Below are 18,318 nucleotides of genomic sequence, written 5' to 3'. Positions count from 1 at the left end.
CACGGTCTCCAACTGGAAGGGTGACTGGATCGTGAAGGGATATGAGGGTGGCAAACCAGCTGAGCTCACCACGGATGTGTGGGATGGCCTCATCCGTTATTGGCGTCTTCCTGATTCCATTAGAATTGCCCAGTCTTGCTCTAACACCCGTAACACGGTCGATGAGCACGGGAACGGGCCGATGCTTAACACTACGGGCCAAAAAACCCACGCCGGTGTCCGTATGGAAATGGTAATTAAATATTTTATTAAATAAATTTTTTAATATATATATTTTTATTCTAACTTTCTTAAATGTTTTTTAGGCCAAAGAGACGGGACATCTCCCGTCTCTTATGGAACTTTACGAGAGGACCCACAAGAACAAGGCGGGCGTATTTGTAGATGGCAAGTCCGAGCAAATCTACAACGACGTGGTTGCTCGGGTTGAAGACCGCCAGACCCAGCTGACCCAGCAGTCTACCGACGGATTACCCGTCACCTTATCCACACTTGAAGTGGATAAGATTTACGAGGAGGTAAATATTCTAAAATTTTAATTTTTTGTTATTCATTTAATTTAATTTTAAATTTTTGCTAACAATATTTATTTTTTGTTTTTAAGGTTGTCCCTAAAAAAAAGAGATGGGCGTTGGGGATTGGTTCCGTCAACGATGTTCCGAGAGCGACATCCTCTTATGGTCAGCGACGGGATGATGAAGTCACTGAGCTGCGTAACGAGTTGGCCACGACAAAAGCTCGTATGGGTGGAGTCGAGGGCTTCTTGGACGTTATAGCGGCCACAAATCCGGAATGGAAGTCCATGTTGAGGAACATGCCATAACAACATCCCATTCCAGGCGAGTCATCCGACACACATAACGAGGCGGATGTTGCGAGGAGTGAGGAATTCTACCAGGCGATGAACGATCCTTAGTTCTTTTTTTCCGGTTGTTGTATTATAAATTCAAAACTTATTTATATATAAAATATTTTCGGATTGATTTGATTTTTATTTTAAATTATAATTTTAATTATTTTTTTAGTTATATTTTTAAATTCAGTAAAATAAAAAAACGAAGTAAATTCGTAGCTAATTTACGACCTATTTACGAGAAAATGACGAGAAACAATAAACGAGTATTTTACGAGGAAACATTTACGAGGAAATGACGAGGAGAGATAAACGAGTATTTTACGAGGAAACATTTACGTGGTAGTTACGTGTACTTTACGAGGAAACACTTTCGAGGTATTTACGTGTAGTTTACGAGGAACACGTTTCGAGGTATTTAAGAGGAAATATAGCGACCTCCTTACGTGGAATATTTACATGGTCTTTACGACGAAATGATGTACTTCGTCTTTACGACGAAATATTTTCCTCGCTAAGTTACGACGAATTGGCGAGGAAATATGTGTTACGACGAACGAGTAACGAGTAATGAGAAAACGTGTTTCCTTGCTAATTCCTCGTAAAGCCTCTTTTACGACGAACTCACGTGGAAAACCGCCCTCGTTAAACTTATGTTTTCTAGTAGTGTCTCCCCCTAATGTTGGATGTTCGGATTCATCGAAATGACAATCCGCATACCTGGCCTTAAATAAATCACTCATAGTTGGCTCAAGGTACTTAATAATCGTGGGAGAATCATATCCAACATATATCCCCATCCTCCTTTGAGGTCCCATCTTTGTTCTCTGTGGTGGAGCAATTGGAACATAAACGGCACAGCCAAATGTCTTAAGATGGGATATGTATGGCTCATGACCCGTAAGCAATTGTAATGGGGAATATATATGTTCACTAGACGGTCTTATACAAATCAGTTCAGCCGCGTGCAAGACCGCATGTCCCCAACCTGTGGCCGGAAGCTTAGACCTCATAAGCAATGGTCTAGCTATTAGCTGAATTCGTTTTATGAATGATTCGGCCAAGCCGTTCTGTGTATGTACATGTGCCACGGAGTGTTCCACACTTATCCCCATGGACATTCAGTAATCATTAAATGCTTGGGATGTGAACTCACCAGCATTATCAAGACATATAGTCTTTAAAGTAAAGTCTGAAAAATGTGCTCTCAAACGAATGATCTGAGCCAACAATCTCGCAAATGCCAAGTTACGAGTTGATAAGAGATAGACGTGCGACCATCTTGTGGACGCATCTATCAGGACCATGTAATATCTAAACGTCACACAAGGTGGGTGTATTGGTCCACATATGTCTCCTTGTATTCTTTCCAGAAAGTTTATTGTTTCCTTAGTCACTTTGACTGGTGATGGCCTAATAATGAGTTTCTCTTGTGAACATGCTACACATGTTAGATTCTTAGGGACAAATCGTTTCTTTTAAAGTATGGCCATTTGTATTCAAAATCAATTTTCGCATCATGGTCGAACCAGGATGGCCAAGCCGGTCATGCCAAAGAGTAAAATTCTTGGTGGCCACTCTGTTCAATACGGCATTGGCTTCTATCATACCAACCTTGGCGTAATAAAGGCCAGTAGAGAGCGCATGTATAGATTCTAGGATTTTCTTATGGCCTTGGCCGATCTCTGTCATCTGAAGGAACTCTTTTTTCCTTCGCCATTAGTCTCAATATGAAATTCATTCATTCGAATGTCTTTAAATCTCAATAAGCTTCTCTTAGAGCTGGGTGAATACAATGCATCAGATATCTCTAGATGCGTACCCTTAGGCAACAAAATGTTAGCCTGGCCGTAGCCCTCTATGAGACTGGCTATACCCGCAATGGTATTGATATTGGCGTTTTTCAGAGTTAGGTTTAAGAAATATCTTTTGTCTCTTAAGATCGTGTGGCTTGACACACTGTCCACAACGAATATATCCATATCATCTTTCATTCTTTAAAACAAGATAGAATGATACTTTAGAGACTTTTATATCAAAAACTTTCATTCATTAAAGATTCAAAACAAGTTCAAAGAAATCAAAATATAGAAAACACAAAGCAAAGAACACAAAAAAAATAGATGGCCGAAATCAACTTTGATCTTTTAAACAATCTGAAGTTTCATAATCCATGAGATCATCTCGTTCATGATTGAAATCTTCTTCACCATCTTGATAAGTTATATGAGCTTCAGGATTCTTCCCTTTCAAACTCTCTTGGTAGAGGTCAACGAGATGTTTGGGAGTCCTACATGTCTTAGCCCAATGATTATCCATACCACATCTATGACACACGGATTTGGTCGAGTTTTGTGGCTTGAATGATGTACCACGGCCTCGGCCATGTCCACGGCCTCCATAGGAGCCACGACCATATGAGTTGCCTCGGCCTCGACCAAACGAGTTTCGGCCTCGACCACCACGTCCATGCCATTTTCCACGCCCACGGCCGTGTTGGCTATCACTCTGAACATGGTTCGACTCTTTCTTATCCTCTACGGTCGCATGTGCCTCAGGTAATGGATTTTTTCCAGGAGGTCTCAGTTCACTGTTCCTCATCAACAGCTCATTGTTTTGCTCCGCAAGCAATAAACAAGAGATCAGATTAGCATAAGTAGAGAAGCCCTTCTCACGATACTGTTGTTGTAACAACACATTGCTTGTGTGGAAGGTGGAATAGGTTTTCTCAAGCATATCTTTATCTGTTATATCCTCACCACACAGCTTCAACTTTGAAACTATTTTAAACAAGGCCGAGTTATACTCGTCCACGGACTTATAGTCCTGGATTCTGAGATTCCTCCAATCATATCTAGCCTTTGGTAATAACACCGTTCTTTAGTGATCATATCTTGTTTTCAACTCTGTCCAAAGGTCTAGAGGATTCTCAATAGTCAAATACTGATTTTTGAGACTCTCAATAAGATGATGGCGTATAATCAATATCGCGCTGTATCTATCTTTCTCACTTGCATTATTGCCCTCGATGATACATTCACTGAGTCCCTTGGATTTCAATATGATCTTAGTATCAAGTGCCCATTGCAAGTAATTGTCTCCAGAGAGATTGATATCTTGCATATTTGCATTGTTTTAAGCTTCCATTTTGTACATAATGATCATATAGAATAAAAGTTTAGCATCTTTAGGATCCATTTTGCATTCATATGTCTTAATCAGATATTGGAGCATCCTTTGGAGTGATTGGAGGTGTTTAGAAGCATTGTGGTCCAAGAGGAGATGGAAATTGAAGTTGGTTCGAGTTCAGGCGACTACGACGCGGGTTGAAGGCACGCGGGATAACTCACCCGCGCGCACGGAGCTGGAGAGGGGTAAGCGACGCGGGTTGCAGGCACGCGGGATCACTCACCCTCGCGCACGGAGCTGGAGAGGCGGTACGACGCGGGTTGAAGGTACGCGGGATCCGTGACCCGCGCGCATGAAGAAGCAGCATCATCGACGGTCTAACGCGGGGTAAGTGACGCGGGGCGAGCTACCCGCGCGCATGAACTGCAGCCACTCAACGCTCCAACGCGGGTTAGGATCGCGCGGGTTGTAGCCGTCAACTCCTACCCGAGCCGAGACTTATCCTTAGTCGATTTTAAACATTTTTTATGGGCATTTTAGACTTTTTAATAGAAACCATTAGGTTTTCCAAGGACATATAAATACTCTTGTAATCCCAAAGTTGGGATCTTATCTTGTTTTCTATCACAATAAGAAAGAACTTTTAGGTGAAAGATCTTACCTTGATCATTTCTTCTTGTGATTTGCTTGATTAATCTTGTCATTAATCATTATTAGCACCAAATCATCATTGATTCTTTGGCTCATCATGAAGAGTATTGAGTAGTCATCTTTGGATTCATGGGCTAGGGTGATTAAGGGTGATTAGAGATGATCTAGGGTGTTTAAAGTTAGATCTACTTGTTTCCTTGCTTGTTGAGAGTTTCAAATGCTATTTTAGTCTTGATCATACTAAAATAGATCTCTAGGCATTTCCTGCCCACAAGGTGTATGATGAAATGCCTGAACCAACTCTTCAATGCTTTTAGCTTTCTTTACCTAAGAGATTAGTTGCTAAAGGAGTTAAGATTGCTATTGGATTTGTTCTCCTTGTTTGCTTTAGTGACATTCAACCTAAGAAATTAGATGCTTGAGTTGCTTTACCAAAAGAACATTCATCTAGAGATAGAGCTTGTTTAGCTTAGTGTCTAGGCATAAGGAAAGTGTTTGATTGATTATCTTGCCACCCTTAGATTGAATCTACATCACCTGAGATCAAATGCCTAGCCCCATGAGTCCTTTTACTTCAAATTGAGAAAGAAAGATCATTACTTTATTGCATTAGCTAATAGTTTTTAGTTCATACAATCTTTAAAACCGGATCGCATTTAGCTTAAGCATAAACTTGCATTCCCTTTGCTTTAGAATCACCTAGGATTGGTTCGACAATCTTTTATACTACATTGATTTGATCTTAGACCCTTGAAAAGTCTTGCATCAAATTGGCGCCGTTGCCAAATTCTAGGTTGATTGTGACATTGGAATTTAGTCATTTGCTTGAGACTAAGTCAATTTTTGTTTAATTGTGTTATTGCTTTTCTTTCTTTTTCTCCCTTTGGATTTCAGGTGTATGAACACAAGGAGCAGAGGTCCAACAAACCTAGTTCCAAGAGTTGAAGACATTAGAGCACTTGAGAGGCAGATTGCAAGACAGAGAAGAGAAGTAGAGCAACAAGCTCATTTGCAAAGGTTGGGGTTTGATATGGAGAATCTACCTCAAGATGGTGATGCCCAAGGAGACATTGATCCAAGAGCTGATCACCTTCGACCACAGCGCCAGCCACAACATCCACCGCGACAAGCTCGCGCCATTAGAGCCTATGATCAACCTCACATTAATGGTCATAGGTTAGGAATCAGAGCACCACCAGTGGAGAACAATAACTTCGAGAACAAATCAGGGCTGCTCAACACCATAGAGAACAACAAGTATCATGGTCTTGCTGCTGAAGACCCTTTTGTTCACTTATACAAGTTTGACAAGTATTGTGGCTTGTCTAAGACCAATGGTGTTTCTGAAGATGCCTTCAAGTTGAAGTTGTTCCCTTTCTCTTTGGGAGACAAAGCACACCAATGGGAGAAGACTCTTCCAAGCGACACTGTCACCACTTGGGAAGAGTGTAAGAAAGCTTTCCTAGACAAGTTCTTCTCTACTTCAAGGACAGCTAAGATCAGGAACGAAATCTCTGGGTTTCAACAGAAAGGTCTAGAGAGTTTCAGTGAAGCATGGGAGAGGTTCAAGGGCTATTGGTCTCAATGCCCTCATCATGGTTTCAGCAAGGAGAGTTTGCTTAGCACCTTCTACAGAGGAGCTCTACCACAGTGCAGAAACAGGCTTGACACTGCCAGCAATGGTTTCTTCTTGGGGAGAACCGAGGAAGAGGCAGAGGAACTGGTAGAGAACATGGCTAAGAGTGATTCGGTCTACAGTGAGGAGCATGATAGGGTCAACAGAAGTGATGATCAACAGACAAAGAAAGAGATCAAATCCTTGCAAGAGAAGATGGACTTGCTTCTTTCCAACCAAGCTAAGCAAGAGCAGATGAACTTTGTGGGTGGTCCTAATCAAGAAGTTCCTCCCAAGATCAATGAGGTTGATGGTTTGGAAGGCCAAGAAGAGCTGTGCTTCATCAACAACAATGGTTCTTGGTACAGGAAGGAGCCTAACTTTCAGTACAACAACTACCAGCAAAGGTCCTACTCTAACAACCAGCAAGGAGGATACCAACAGAAGCAAAACACTCAGCAAGGGAGCTATCAACCTAGACAAAACAACCCTCCTGGTTTCAACAATAAAAACAATCAGTCTACTCAGCCTCAAGGAAGTTCTTCCCAAGCTACAGCTTCAGATACAAGTGTGGATGCAATGTTCAAGAAACTCTTGGATTTTCAGGCAAAGAATGAGAAGACAATGGGGTATGAGTTCAAGAACATTCACTCCAAGATTGATGGAAGCTACAATGAGCTCAACAACAAGATCAGACATTTGGAGAACTAGTTTGCTTCAATGAAGTCACAACCAAGTCGCCAACAAGGGGCATTACCTGGAAAGCCAGAGCAAAATCCCAAGGAAACTATGAAAGCAATCACCCTACGGAGTGGTAAACAGTTATCTCCAAGAATTCTCACCAAGGATGGTGAAAAGCAAGGTGGGGAGGTGGCTATCAACATTGATGATGAGGAGGTGGTGATTGTAGATGAGAAGGTTGATGAAGAGATTCTAGAAAAGATTGTTGAAGCTAAGGGTAAAGGAAAGGTTGGAGAAGAGAAGAGGACAGTGAAACATGGTGAAACTGCTATTCCAACAAAGGACTCCTCTTTTGTTCCTCCTCCCTATGAGCCAAAGCTACCATTCCCTAGAAGATTCAAAAGACAGCTATTGGAGAAGTACAAGGCACTCTTTGAGAAACAAATGAGTGAAGTTCATATCACAATGCCCATCATTGATGCTTTTATGCTGGTTCCTCAATACAGCAAATTCTTGAAAGATGCTGTAGCTGCAAAGAAGAAAGAGATGGAGGGCATGATGATCCTTACCCACGAGTGCAGTGCCACTATCCAGAGGTTAGATGTTCCAAGGAAGCTAGTGGATCCAGGATGTTTCACCTTACCTTGTGCTCTAGGACCTATGGTATTTGAACAGTGTCTTTGCGATCTTGGGGCTAGTGTCAGCTTGATGCATTTGTCTATTGCAAAGAAGCTTGGCTTTACTCAATACAAGAAGTGTAAACTCTCTTTGGTGTTGGCTGATAGATCAGTGAAGATTCATGTAGGTATTTTAGAAGACCTCCCCTTGATGGTTGGTAACTTTGAGATCCCTACTGATTTTGTTGTGTTGGAGATGGGGGAGGAAGCCCAAGACCCTTTGATCCTTGGAAGACCATTTTTAGCCACAGCAGGAGCTATTGTGAATGTTAGACAAGGAAAGATTGATCTTCATCTTGGACAAGGGAACATTCTCCACTTTGACGTCAATGAAGTGATGAAGAAGCCAACCATCCAGAACCAAGTTTTCTACATTGATGAAATGGATGCTCTAGCTGATGAGCTTCTAGAGGAGTTGGCACTTGAAGACTCTCTACAGCATGCTTTAACAATCGAGAGAGAAGTCCAAGTGATTGAGAACAAGGAAAGTGATGTGTATGTGAAGATGCTGGATTCTCACAAGGGGATTAGTGGTGAGGGTCAGAATGAGGAGCTTACATATGAGGCTCACCATGCTTCCTCGGCCACTCAACAAGAGAACAACCAAGAGGATGATTGGAGTGAACTCAAAGCACCAAAAGTGGAGCTTAAACCTCTTCCCCATAGTGTAAGGTACGCCTTCCTTGGCCCTAATGAAACTTACCCTGTCATAGTGAGTAGTGAGCTTAGTGAAGATGAATTGTCTAAACTTTTGAATGAACTTAAAAAGTATAGAAAGGCAATAGGCTACTCATTATATTAAAGGGATATCACCTTCTTTATGCATGCATAGAATACATCTAGAGGATGAATCTATGACTTCTATAGAACATCAAAGAAGGTTGAATCCCAACTTGAAAAATGTTGTTAAGAAAGAGATTCTAAAACTCTTAGATGCAGGAGTAATATATCATATTTCAGATAGCAAATGGGTATCTCCTGTGCATGTTCTCCCAAAGAAGGGCGGAATTACTGTGGTCAAAAATGATAAGGATGAACTAATACCAACAAGAACAATAACAGGCCATAGGATGTGCATAGATTATCGAAAACTTAACTCAGCATCTAGAAAAGATCATTTTCCATTGCCATTCATTGATCAAATGCTAGAGAGACTTGCAAATCATCCCTATTATTATTTTCTTGATGGGTATTCAGGATTCTTCCAAATCCCCATACATCCAAATGATCAAGAGAAAACGACTTTCACATGCCCTTATGGTACCTTTGCTTATCGAAGGATGCCATTTGGGCTATGTAATGCTCCAGCAACTTTCCAAAGATGCATGATGTCTATTTTCTCTGATCTTATAGAGGATGTAGTGGAGGTATTTATGGATGACTTCTCAGTCTACGGATCTTCGTTTTCTGCTTGTTTGTCCAATCTTAGCAGGGTCCTCAAGAGATGTGAAGAAACCAACCTTGTGCTGAACTGGGAGAAGTGTCACTTCATGGTTAAGGAAGGGATTGTGCTTGGACACAAGATTTCAGAAAGGGGGATTGAGGTAGACAAGGCCAAGATCGAAGTGATAATTGGATTAGCCCCACCAAAGACGGTTGAAGACATTAGAAGTTTCCTTAGTCATGCCGGATTCTACAGAAGATTTATCCAAGACTTCTCAATGATAGCAAGGACAATGACTAAGCTTTTATGCAAGGAAGCTGCATTCAACTTTGATTGGAAATGTCTGGAAGCATTCAAGAAGTTGAAAGACAAGCTGGTTAGTGCCCGCATTGTGCAACCACCAGATTGGGATCTCCCCTTTGAGATCATGTGTGATGCTAGTGACTATGCTGTGGGAGCTGTTCTTGGTCAAAAGAAGGACAAGAAGACTCATGTGATCTACTATGCGAGTAAAACTCTTGATGAAGCCCAAATGAAATATGCTACAACTGAGAAGGAGCTGCTAGCCATTGTCTACGCCTTTGAGAAGTTCAGAAGCTACTTGGTTGGGTCAAAAGTCATAGTCTACACTGATCATGCTGCGTTGAGACATCTCATGGCCAAGAAGGATGCTAAGCCAAGACTGTTGAGGTGGATCTTGCTGCTACAAGAGTTTGACCTTGAGATCAGAGACAAGCCAGGAGTCGAGAATGGTGTAGTTGATCACTTGTCTAGACTGAAGATTGATAGTGGAATCCCTATTGATGAAGGGCTTCCAAAAGAACAGATCATGGCAATTGGAGCAGTGGTAGCGGTTTGTGAAACTGGAAAGAGGCTTGAAGAGGTGAAAGCAACTGAAGAGAAAGGTCCTTGGTATGCTGATCTGGTGAACTACTTAGCTTGTGGAAGAGAGCCAATGGGTCTTGACGGATATGCCAAGAAGAAGTTCTACAAAGATGTGAAGAGATACTATTGGGATGAGCCTTACCTCTACATCCTTTGTAGAGATCAACTCTATAGAAGAGTAGTAGCTGAAGAAGAAGTTGAAGAAATTCTCACACACTGTCATGGATCATCTTATGGAGGTCATTTCACTACTTTCAAGACTGTCTCAAAGGTGTTACAAGTTGGGTTTTGGTGGCTTCATATGTTCAAGGACACTCAAGACTTTGTCTCTAGGTGTGATTCATGCCAAAGGAGAGGGAACATCACCAAAAGAAATGAGATGCCTCAAAACCCAATTCTAGAAGTGGAGGTGTTTGATGTGTGGGGTATTGATTTCATGGGACCATTCCCATCATCTTTTGGCAACAAATACATTCTTGTAGCTGTTGACTATGTCTCCAAGTGGGTAGAAGCTGTAGCAAGTCCTACCAATGATGCTAGAGTGGTGATCAAGATGTTCAAAAGCACCATCTTTCCAAGGTTTGGAGTTCCAAGAGTTGTCATCAGTGATGGAGGCTCCCACTTCATCAACAAACTGTTTGAAAGTCTTATCAAGAAGAATGGTGTGAAGCATAAGGTTGCAACTCCCTACCATCCTCAGACAAGTGGTCAAGTTGAGATCTCCAACAGAGAAATTAAGTCTATTTTGGAGAAAACTGTGGGGACAACAAGGAAAGACTGGTCTATCAAGCTAGACAATGCACTTTGGGCTTATAGGACAGCTTACAAAACCCCTTTAGGAACCACACCTTTCAACATTGTGTATGGAAAGGCTTGTCATCTACCAGCTGAGCTTGAATACAAGGCATTATGGGCTGTTAAGTTACTGAACTTTGACATCAAGAGTGCCAAGGAGAAGAGATTTCTCCAACTTAATGAGCTTGATGAGATTAGACAGGATGCTTTTGAGAACTCAAAGATTTATAAGGAGAAAACCAAAGCTTTTCATGACAAGAAGATCTTGAAGAGAGAGTTCAGTGCTGGAGATCAAGTGCTTCTCTACAACTCAAGACTGAAGTTGTTTCCCGGGAAACTCAAGTCAAGATGGTCCGGTCCTTTCAAGATCAAAGAAGTTAGGCCATATGGGGCAATTGTGTTATGGGATAGGAATGGCGGAGACTTTACAGTCATTGGACAAAGAGTTAAGCTCTACATGGGAACCACAATAGAGGAGAAAAGAATATCGGTTTCACTCTCCGACCCCATCACCGCCTAGCCAAAAGGAAACAAAGTCAAGCTAGAGACTTAAAACAAGCACACCTGGGAGGAAGTCCCAAGTCTATCATTGTACATACCAAAAAAAAAAAAAAAAAAAAAAAAAAAAAAAAAAGAGACAGTTGAAACGCGGGGTGGAGTCACGCGGGGTGCTCAACCCGCGCGCACAACGCACAAGTTCGTCGCTTGACGCGGGGTGGAGTCACGTGGGGTGCTCAACCCGCGCGCACAACGTACAAGTTCGTCGCTTGACGCGGGGTGGAGTCACGCGGGGTGCTCAACCCGCGCGCACGACGCACAAGATCGACGACATTGTCGCGTGGGGAGCGCAACGCGGGTCCCGGTGTCTCCTTCTAGCCGCATCACTCGGGTCTAACCCGCTCAGGTATGGTTAGAATTTCTAACCCTAAACCCGACCCGTTTCACCCCTAAAACTAGCCTACCCTGCGTCTCTCTCTCCCATTTCCCTCATTCCTCTTTCACAAACATCAAAACCTACCTAGCCAAATCATCCCATAACTCACTCAATTCTTCACCAAATCAACCCATTCTTCTTCCTAATCCAAGCTTTCGCCCCTGTAGTCTATTCTCTTGTTTCATATCTTCATTTCCTTTCATCCAAAGCAAGGTATTGTATCAATAAGTTCAATTTCGTAAGTCTCATGAACCCTAGAAATTTGAACTCGAAATTTGATCTTTTTCTTGCTAGATTCTTGTGAAATAGATTAGGGAAAGCTTCTATATCATATAGGGCTGATAATTACATGGTGAATTTGAGTTGCAATTGAACTTTGAAAATTAGGGTTCATGAGAATTGGGGATTTTTCAGAATTGGTATAAACCTTTGTGAGTTTGGCTAGGATTGGTTAGTTAAGGTGTTTGAGAACTTAATTAGGGAGCTTACTAATTAAAGAACTCATTTGATGCTAAAATTTTGCTTAAAACCCTTACTCTTTGCTTATGATCACATCTTGTATGCAATGTGAAAGTTTTGTTATAACTGAATCATTATGAATTGAATTCACAATTGCATTGTCAAGTTTCCTTCTCCTATTTGCTTATCCTTTTCCAAAGTTTGAAATTTTTAGGTACAAATGGGGAAAAAGGACCAACAAAAGATGGAAGCTGAGAAACAAGAGCTTGCAAGGCAAGAGACTGCTAGACATGGGAAGTCTCTATCCTCAGTATCGACTCCGGGAGGAACTTCTAGGCAGCAAGTATTGGCAGCAAAAAAGAGGGAAGGAAAGCACGTCGCCACTGCTGAGAGTGTAGATGCTGGTGGTAGAAGGTCAGCCCATTCCAAAAGGTCTAAGGAACCGAAAGGCAAGGGGGTAGCTCTTCCCTAAGAGGAGGAGAATGAAGACATCACTGAAGAAGACCAAGCCCCGCACAAGCGAGCTAAAGTGTCTAAGGGGAAGAAGGTCGACACTGAGAGGGATAGAACCAAGACACCAACTGAAGATGAGCTATATGGGCATTTGAAGAATGGTGTATCGTGGCCTCCAACACGATTTGCAGATATCAAGATCATGGAAGAGTTGGAGATAGGTGACGACATCAAGCAAATGTTGGAGCACATGAACATGCCGAGCTTCTTCACTATGGCTTATCCTACCTACGAAGATGAGTCTTGTCAGTTCTTGTCATCATTGGTGGCTACTTTTCACACCGCCAAACATGTGAGGCAAGGATGGGGAAAGATCAAGTTCAAGATCCATGGGAAGGTTTACAACATGACCTTCAAGGAGATTGGACAAGCTCTTGGTCTTCAGGATTTGGAGGAATCTTCCATCCCTATCCTATATGATGCCCCTAGGGAGGAAAGCATAGCTAGAATGGTGTGGAAGGTGTTGGCGGTGAAGACCCGCAAGCCAAACCGTGACAAGAATGCTTCTATTTGCCACCCTTCAGTGCGCTATCTCCACCGGTTGATTGTCCACACCATCTTTCCAAGAAAGGAACCAGGCACTGTTAATGATGAGGAGCTACAACTTCTTCACCAAACCGTTCAGCGTTATGCTCACCCCTCTCAGTTGCCTTTGGTCGACGCTGACTTCTACAAGAACTTTGGCATGGTGGGATTCTTTGTGAAGCGCCTCGTCCACTACAAGGAATGGGCTTGGACAACAAGTGACTCAGAGCCTCAGGTTGGCATTGGTGGTTTGATAACCCCATTGTTTCGGTTCAAGGATATACCCTTAGAAGATGATCCAACTGGTCCCGCCTTTTTAGACGGAAGATACTTGAAGAAAGCTCAGTACTTCAGTGGAAGGTTCAATGGAACTTGCGTCTATTCTTACATACAGTCCACACAAGAGGTTGAAGTGTTCCTCCCAAACACTGCCCTGACAAGCTTGACTAGGCCTGGAGCTATTAGCTTTGATATTGGGAGTGAGCACTTCCTTGGTCCCCATGGTCCTCTAGGCCCCATACGATCTCCAAAGAAGAAGAAGACAGCGGATAGATGTGGTGTTTTCCAAGTAGAAGCTTCCGGTCTAAACTCCGAGCTCCTCTATGGTCCTCCTCGTTACTACTTTGCGCAGCATCCGGGAGCTCTTCCCCATGGACCCCTTCGCCAGGCTCATGAGCATATCAGCAAACTCCAACGATGGAACAAAGCTCAGGACAGGACAATCTTCAAGCTCAAGGACAAGTGTAAGGCGCTGAGTAAGACTGTGAAGAGCCAAGCAGAAGCTTCAGCTCAATTCATGAAGAAGGTAGCTGATATACTGACTAGAGGAGCTGTAGCGGGATGTTCATTATCAGACTTTGACTTCCTTACCCCCCAGCCTCAGCCTGCAATTGGTCCTTTAGCACTCAGACTTCCCGCCACCGAGAAAGAACTGCTCCGTCAGAAGAGAAACCCACAAGCTCCACAGTCCGAATCAGGAAATAAATCTCCATCCCTTGCCTCTACAGATGAGGAAGCTGACACCGACGCTTCATAGAGAGGTACTCTACCACTTCCCATTGTATATACCAGTCTTTCTTTGCATTTCTTTCTCTTTTCGATATCTCCTTCAACTTCCTAACACAGAGACTGTGTGAACTAAGTTTGGGGGAGGTATCAAGTATTTGATCACGTGTTCTTTGATGATTTGAGTCTCATGCATTGCATTGTACATACATATATGCATTTAAAAAAAATAAAAATAAAAATACATGTAGTTGCATCATTTGCACTTTTAGGATTGAGTCTAGAACATATAGGTTGCATTCACTTGCATTGGGAACAATGATTTAAAATGCCTTGCAAAGAACCCTTGTCTAGAACTCAAAATGACATCCTAGTTAAACACATCAAGTAGCTTAAGCATCTCTTGAAAACCTTGTACGCTTCGAGCCTTGAAAACTCCTCTTGAAACTTGTTTGCTTGCTTGATGTTGGCATTGTTCTTGAGATCAGCTCCAACCCGAACTTGGCTTGAATGAACTTAACCTCTCTTGCATATGGGCATTTTCATACTTGATCATGGATCTCATACACATTTGGGTTATCTTATTCCTTTATATACCAATCTTTGTTAACCCAAATGGCACTCCATACCCTACAACCTTAACCATTCTTTGAAACCAAACATTTAATTGCATGAGTGAGGCCTCTTTTGATAGCTTGTCATGTGCAAAATCTTGAGAGTATTGGAGGCGACATAGATTTGTTCTCATCTCTTGCTAGCAAAATAAGCTAGCATTTGGGGATGGTGAGAGGGGTTTATGTGTTCTAAATGTTAATATCTTGGGTTTTGGAGAGTGAGAAAGATAAGAGAGATGAGCAAAAGAGATTAAATAGAAATGAAAACTCTAGGGATAAAAAAAAAAGGTGTGAAACTCTTGATTATGTAACAAAGAACCTTCCCCCTAATAAAAACAAATATAAAAAAAATAAAAAATCATAGAGAAGTTGGGGAAGGGAATGAAAAAAAGTTAGAGTTTGTAAAGAGTGAATTAAAATCCCTAGTAGTTGAGTCAAAAGAAAAAGAGAGTTGTTCATTGGGTGAGTGATGTGAGGGGTTTGCTTTGATTTTGAGATGATAATAAAAGGGGGTAGAACTTGTGATTATAACAAAAGGGGTAGTATGATGAGAATGAATCTATGTATGCATGAGTTGCTTCTAATCTTAGATAAATTTTGCATAATGATCAAGGTCCTTGTTTTTGAGTGATAACCACCTTGAAATGATGACATGTAAACCTTTCTCCCTTCATTCATATTAGACCATCCTTACCTAGCCAAATGATCGAGATCATGTGCCCATTTGTGAGAATTCACCGTGTGTGTGTGTGTGTGAATCAATGTGAGAGCTGGTTTAAAGAACTTGTTGGTTGATGAGTATTGCAACTTGTGTAGAGGCATAAGTAGTATTGATAGGCCTAGAGAAGCTAGAGCTGAATAGGGATTTGCTCATGCTATTTGCTATGTTTCCTTAGGATGTTAAGTTGAGTACTACGGAGTGTTACTTTTGGCTATGAGTTACCACCTTCAAACCTCTTTCCTTTATGAGTTCTTGCAAAGTCACTTGAGGACAAGTAAAGAACAAGTTTGGGGGAGTTGATATCTTGCATATTTGCATTGTTTTAAGCTTCCATTTTGTACATAATGATCATATAGAATAAGAGTTTAGCATCTTTAGGATCCATTTTGCATTCATATGTCTTAATCAGGTATTGGAGCATCCTTTGGAGTGATTGGAGGTGTTTAGAAGCATTGTGGTCCAAGAGGAGATGGAAATTGAAGTTGGTTCGAGTTCAGGCGACTACGACGCGGGTTGAAGGCACGCGGGATAACTCACCCACGCGCACGGAGCTGGAGAGGGGTAAGCGACGCGGGTTGCAGGCACGCAGGATCACTCACCCGCGCGCATGGAGCTGGAGAGGCGGTACGACGCGGGTTGAAGGCACGCGGGATCCGTGACCCTCGCGCATGAAGAAGCAGCATGATCGACGGTCTAACGCGGGGTAAGTGACGCGGGGCGAGCTACCCGCGCGCATGAACTGCAGCCACTCAACGCTCCAATGCGGGTTAGGATCGCGGGGGTTGTAGCCGTCAACTCCTACCCGAGCCGAGACTTATCCTTAGTCGATTTTAAACATTTTTAATGGGCATTTTAGACTTTTTAATGGAAACCATTAGGTTTTCCAAGGACATATAAATACTCTTGTAATCCCAAAGTTGGGATCTTATCTTGTTTTCTATCACAATAAGAAAGAACTTTTAGGTGAAAGATCTTACCTTGATCATTTCTTCTTGTGATTTGCTTGATTAATCTTGTCATTAATCATGATTATCACCAAATCATCATTGATTCTTGGGCTCATCATGAAGAGTATTGAGTAGTCATCTTTGGATTCATGGGCTAGGGTGATTAAGGGTGATTAGAGATGATCTAGGGTGTTTAAAGTTAGATCTACTTGTTTCCTTGCTTGTTGAGAGTTCCAAATGCTATTTTAGTCTTGATCATACTAAAATAGATCTCTAGGCATTTCCTGCCCACAAGGTGTATGATGAAATGCCTGAACCAACTCTTCAATGCTTTTAGCTTTCTTTACCTAAGAGATTAGTTGCTAAAGGAGTTAAGATTTCTATTGGATTTGTTCTCCTTGTTTGCTTTAGTGACATTCAACCTAAGAAATTAGATGTTTGAGTTGCTTTACCAAAAGAACATTCATCTAGAGATAGAGCTTGTTTAGCTTAGTGTCTAGGCATAAGGAAAGTGTTTGATTGATTATCTTGCCACCCTTAGATTGAATCTACATCACCTGAGATCAAATGCCTAGTCCCATGAGTCCTTTTACTTCAAATTGAGAAAGAAAGATCATTACTTTATTGCATTAGCTAATAGTTTTTAGTTCATACAATCTTTAAAACCGGATCGCATTTAGCTTAAGCATAAACTTGCATTCCCTTTGCTTTAGAATCACCGAGGAGTGGTTCGACAATCTTTTATACTACATTGATTTGATCTTAGACCCTTGAAAAGTCTTGCATCAGAGATTTAGGACAGCAAAATCCAAGTTGTTGATTTTCGACATCTGATGAGGTCACACGACCAAACAGATATGATGCATGATAAGCCGCTCGGCCAAGATAGATATGATGCAAGTCGCATGGCCAATACAAGGATGATCAACCTTAGCAAACGATTTCTATATGATCTTAATGCAATCGTTTATTCATCCTAGCAAGAACGGTTTCTAAATGATCATGAAACATGAAACCTCAAACAAATAATCAAGCAATGCATCAAGGGATTAATTTAGTATCAACCTAACGATCATATTCAAGATTAATTAGTCAATGCAATTAGGGTTCAATATGAACAAGTCGGTTGGATTCAAGTTTTAAAACAAGATGAGAACTAATCAATGGTGATTTCTATCTTAAGACAACATTCAATTAGTTCATCAATTCAAACAACCAAATTCAAGTATAAGATTAAACAATCCTAGCAATCGGTTCCATGTGATCAAATTTAAATTCAAAACATTCAATCACATAAACAATCGAATCAAGTTTCGATTTCGAATTAGGGTTTGCATGGTATGCATGCGGCTAGGCTTTAGGGAATTAGGGTTTCGATTTTAATCAAGGAATAAGATTCAATTTAGGTTATTAGGGATTGGATCTATTGCCTTAGGGTTTGGTTCTTAGGTTTTAGTTTTACCTAAACCTCAAGTCGGGTTGAATGGACCTCCAACTCGAGAAGAACGCGAGCTGATCGTTGCTGTCGGGTCGTGAACGGGTTGTTGTCTGTCGCGAACTGATTGAAGCTGAGACGGGTCGCGATCGTGCTGGCTATCGAGCTGAGTCGCGAATTGGAGAACGGACTGAGGTCGTGTGCTGAGATCGGGAACGCCTTGAGTATGGGGTTTTAGGTTCTCGGTTAGATTAGGGTTCGTCGTCGGGTTTAGGGTTTATCGCCGGCTAGGTTTTAGGGTTTGAGTCTCGGGACTTTAGCTTAGGGTTCTTAGAGTAATCGTGCTGATAACGTGTTGTGAAACAAGAGAATGAAATCTGTGTATTCTTGTTTCTGTATATTCATAAACATAAAGAGCCCTTCATATATAGGGAATTACACCGTCATAGAATAATGGAAAGTCTAAAGACAGGAAATACAAATATGGAAAGAGTA

General features: G+C 41.7%; 1 protein-coding gene and 1 non-coding gene across 2 annotated transcripts; one reads left to right on the top strand and one right to left on the bottom strand.

Moving 5' to 3' along the window:
* Nucleotides 1-6,128: 6,128 nt before the first annotated feature.
* On the bottom strand, nucleotides 6,129-6,235 carry LOC125582552. The gene has a single exon (XR_007320009.1). It is a non-coding gene; the product is annotated as a small nucleolar RNA R71 (small nucleolar RNA).
* Nucleotides 6,236-6,968: 733 nt separating this feature from the next.
* LOC125582448 lies at nucleotides 6,969-8,408 on the top strand. Its single transcript, XM_048749165.1, has 2 exons — nucleotides 6,969-7,874; nucleotides 7,953-8,408. Exons 1-2 carry the CDS (start codon nucleotides 6,969-6,971, stop codon nucleotides 8,406-8,408), a joined length of 1,362 nt encoding a protein of 453 aa, XP_048605122.1.
* Nucleotides 8,409-18,318: the final 9,910 nt, after the last annotated feature.

The sequence above is a fragment of the Brassica napus genome, chromosome C2, assembly GCF_020379485.1.
Source record: "Brassica napus cultivar Da-Ae chromosome C2, Da-Ae, whole genome shotgun sequence".
NCBI classification, from domain to species: Eukaryota; Viridiplantae; Streptophyta; class Magnoliopsida; order Brassicales; family Brassicaceae; genus Brassica; species Brassica napus.
Note: the sequence above shows the minus strand (reverse complement) of the source record. Positions and strands in the feature narration are given on the sequence as shown.

Bases quoted from the DNA above. Each gene is read 5' to 3' on its own strand.
- LOC125582448 (XM_048749165.1), top strand. From the start codon at position 6,969: ATGAAGTCACAACCAAGTCGCCAACAAGGGGCATTACCTGGAAAGCCA. The intron at 7,875-7,952 runs GTTAGACAAGGA...GTGATGAAGAAG, and splicing joins CAGCAGGAGCTATTGTGAAT to CCAACCATCCAGAACCAAGT.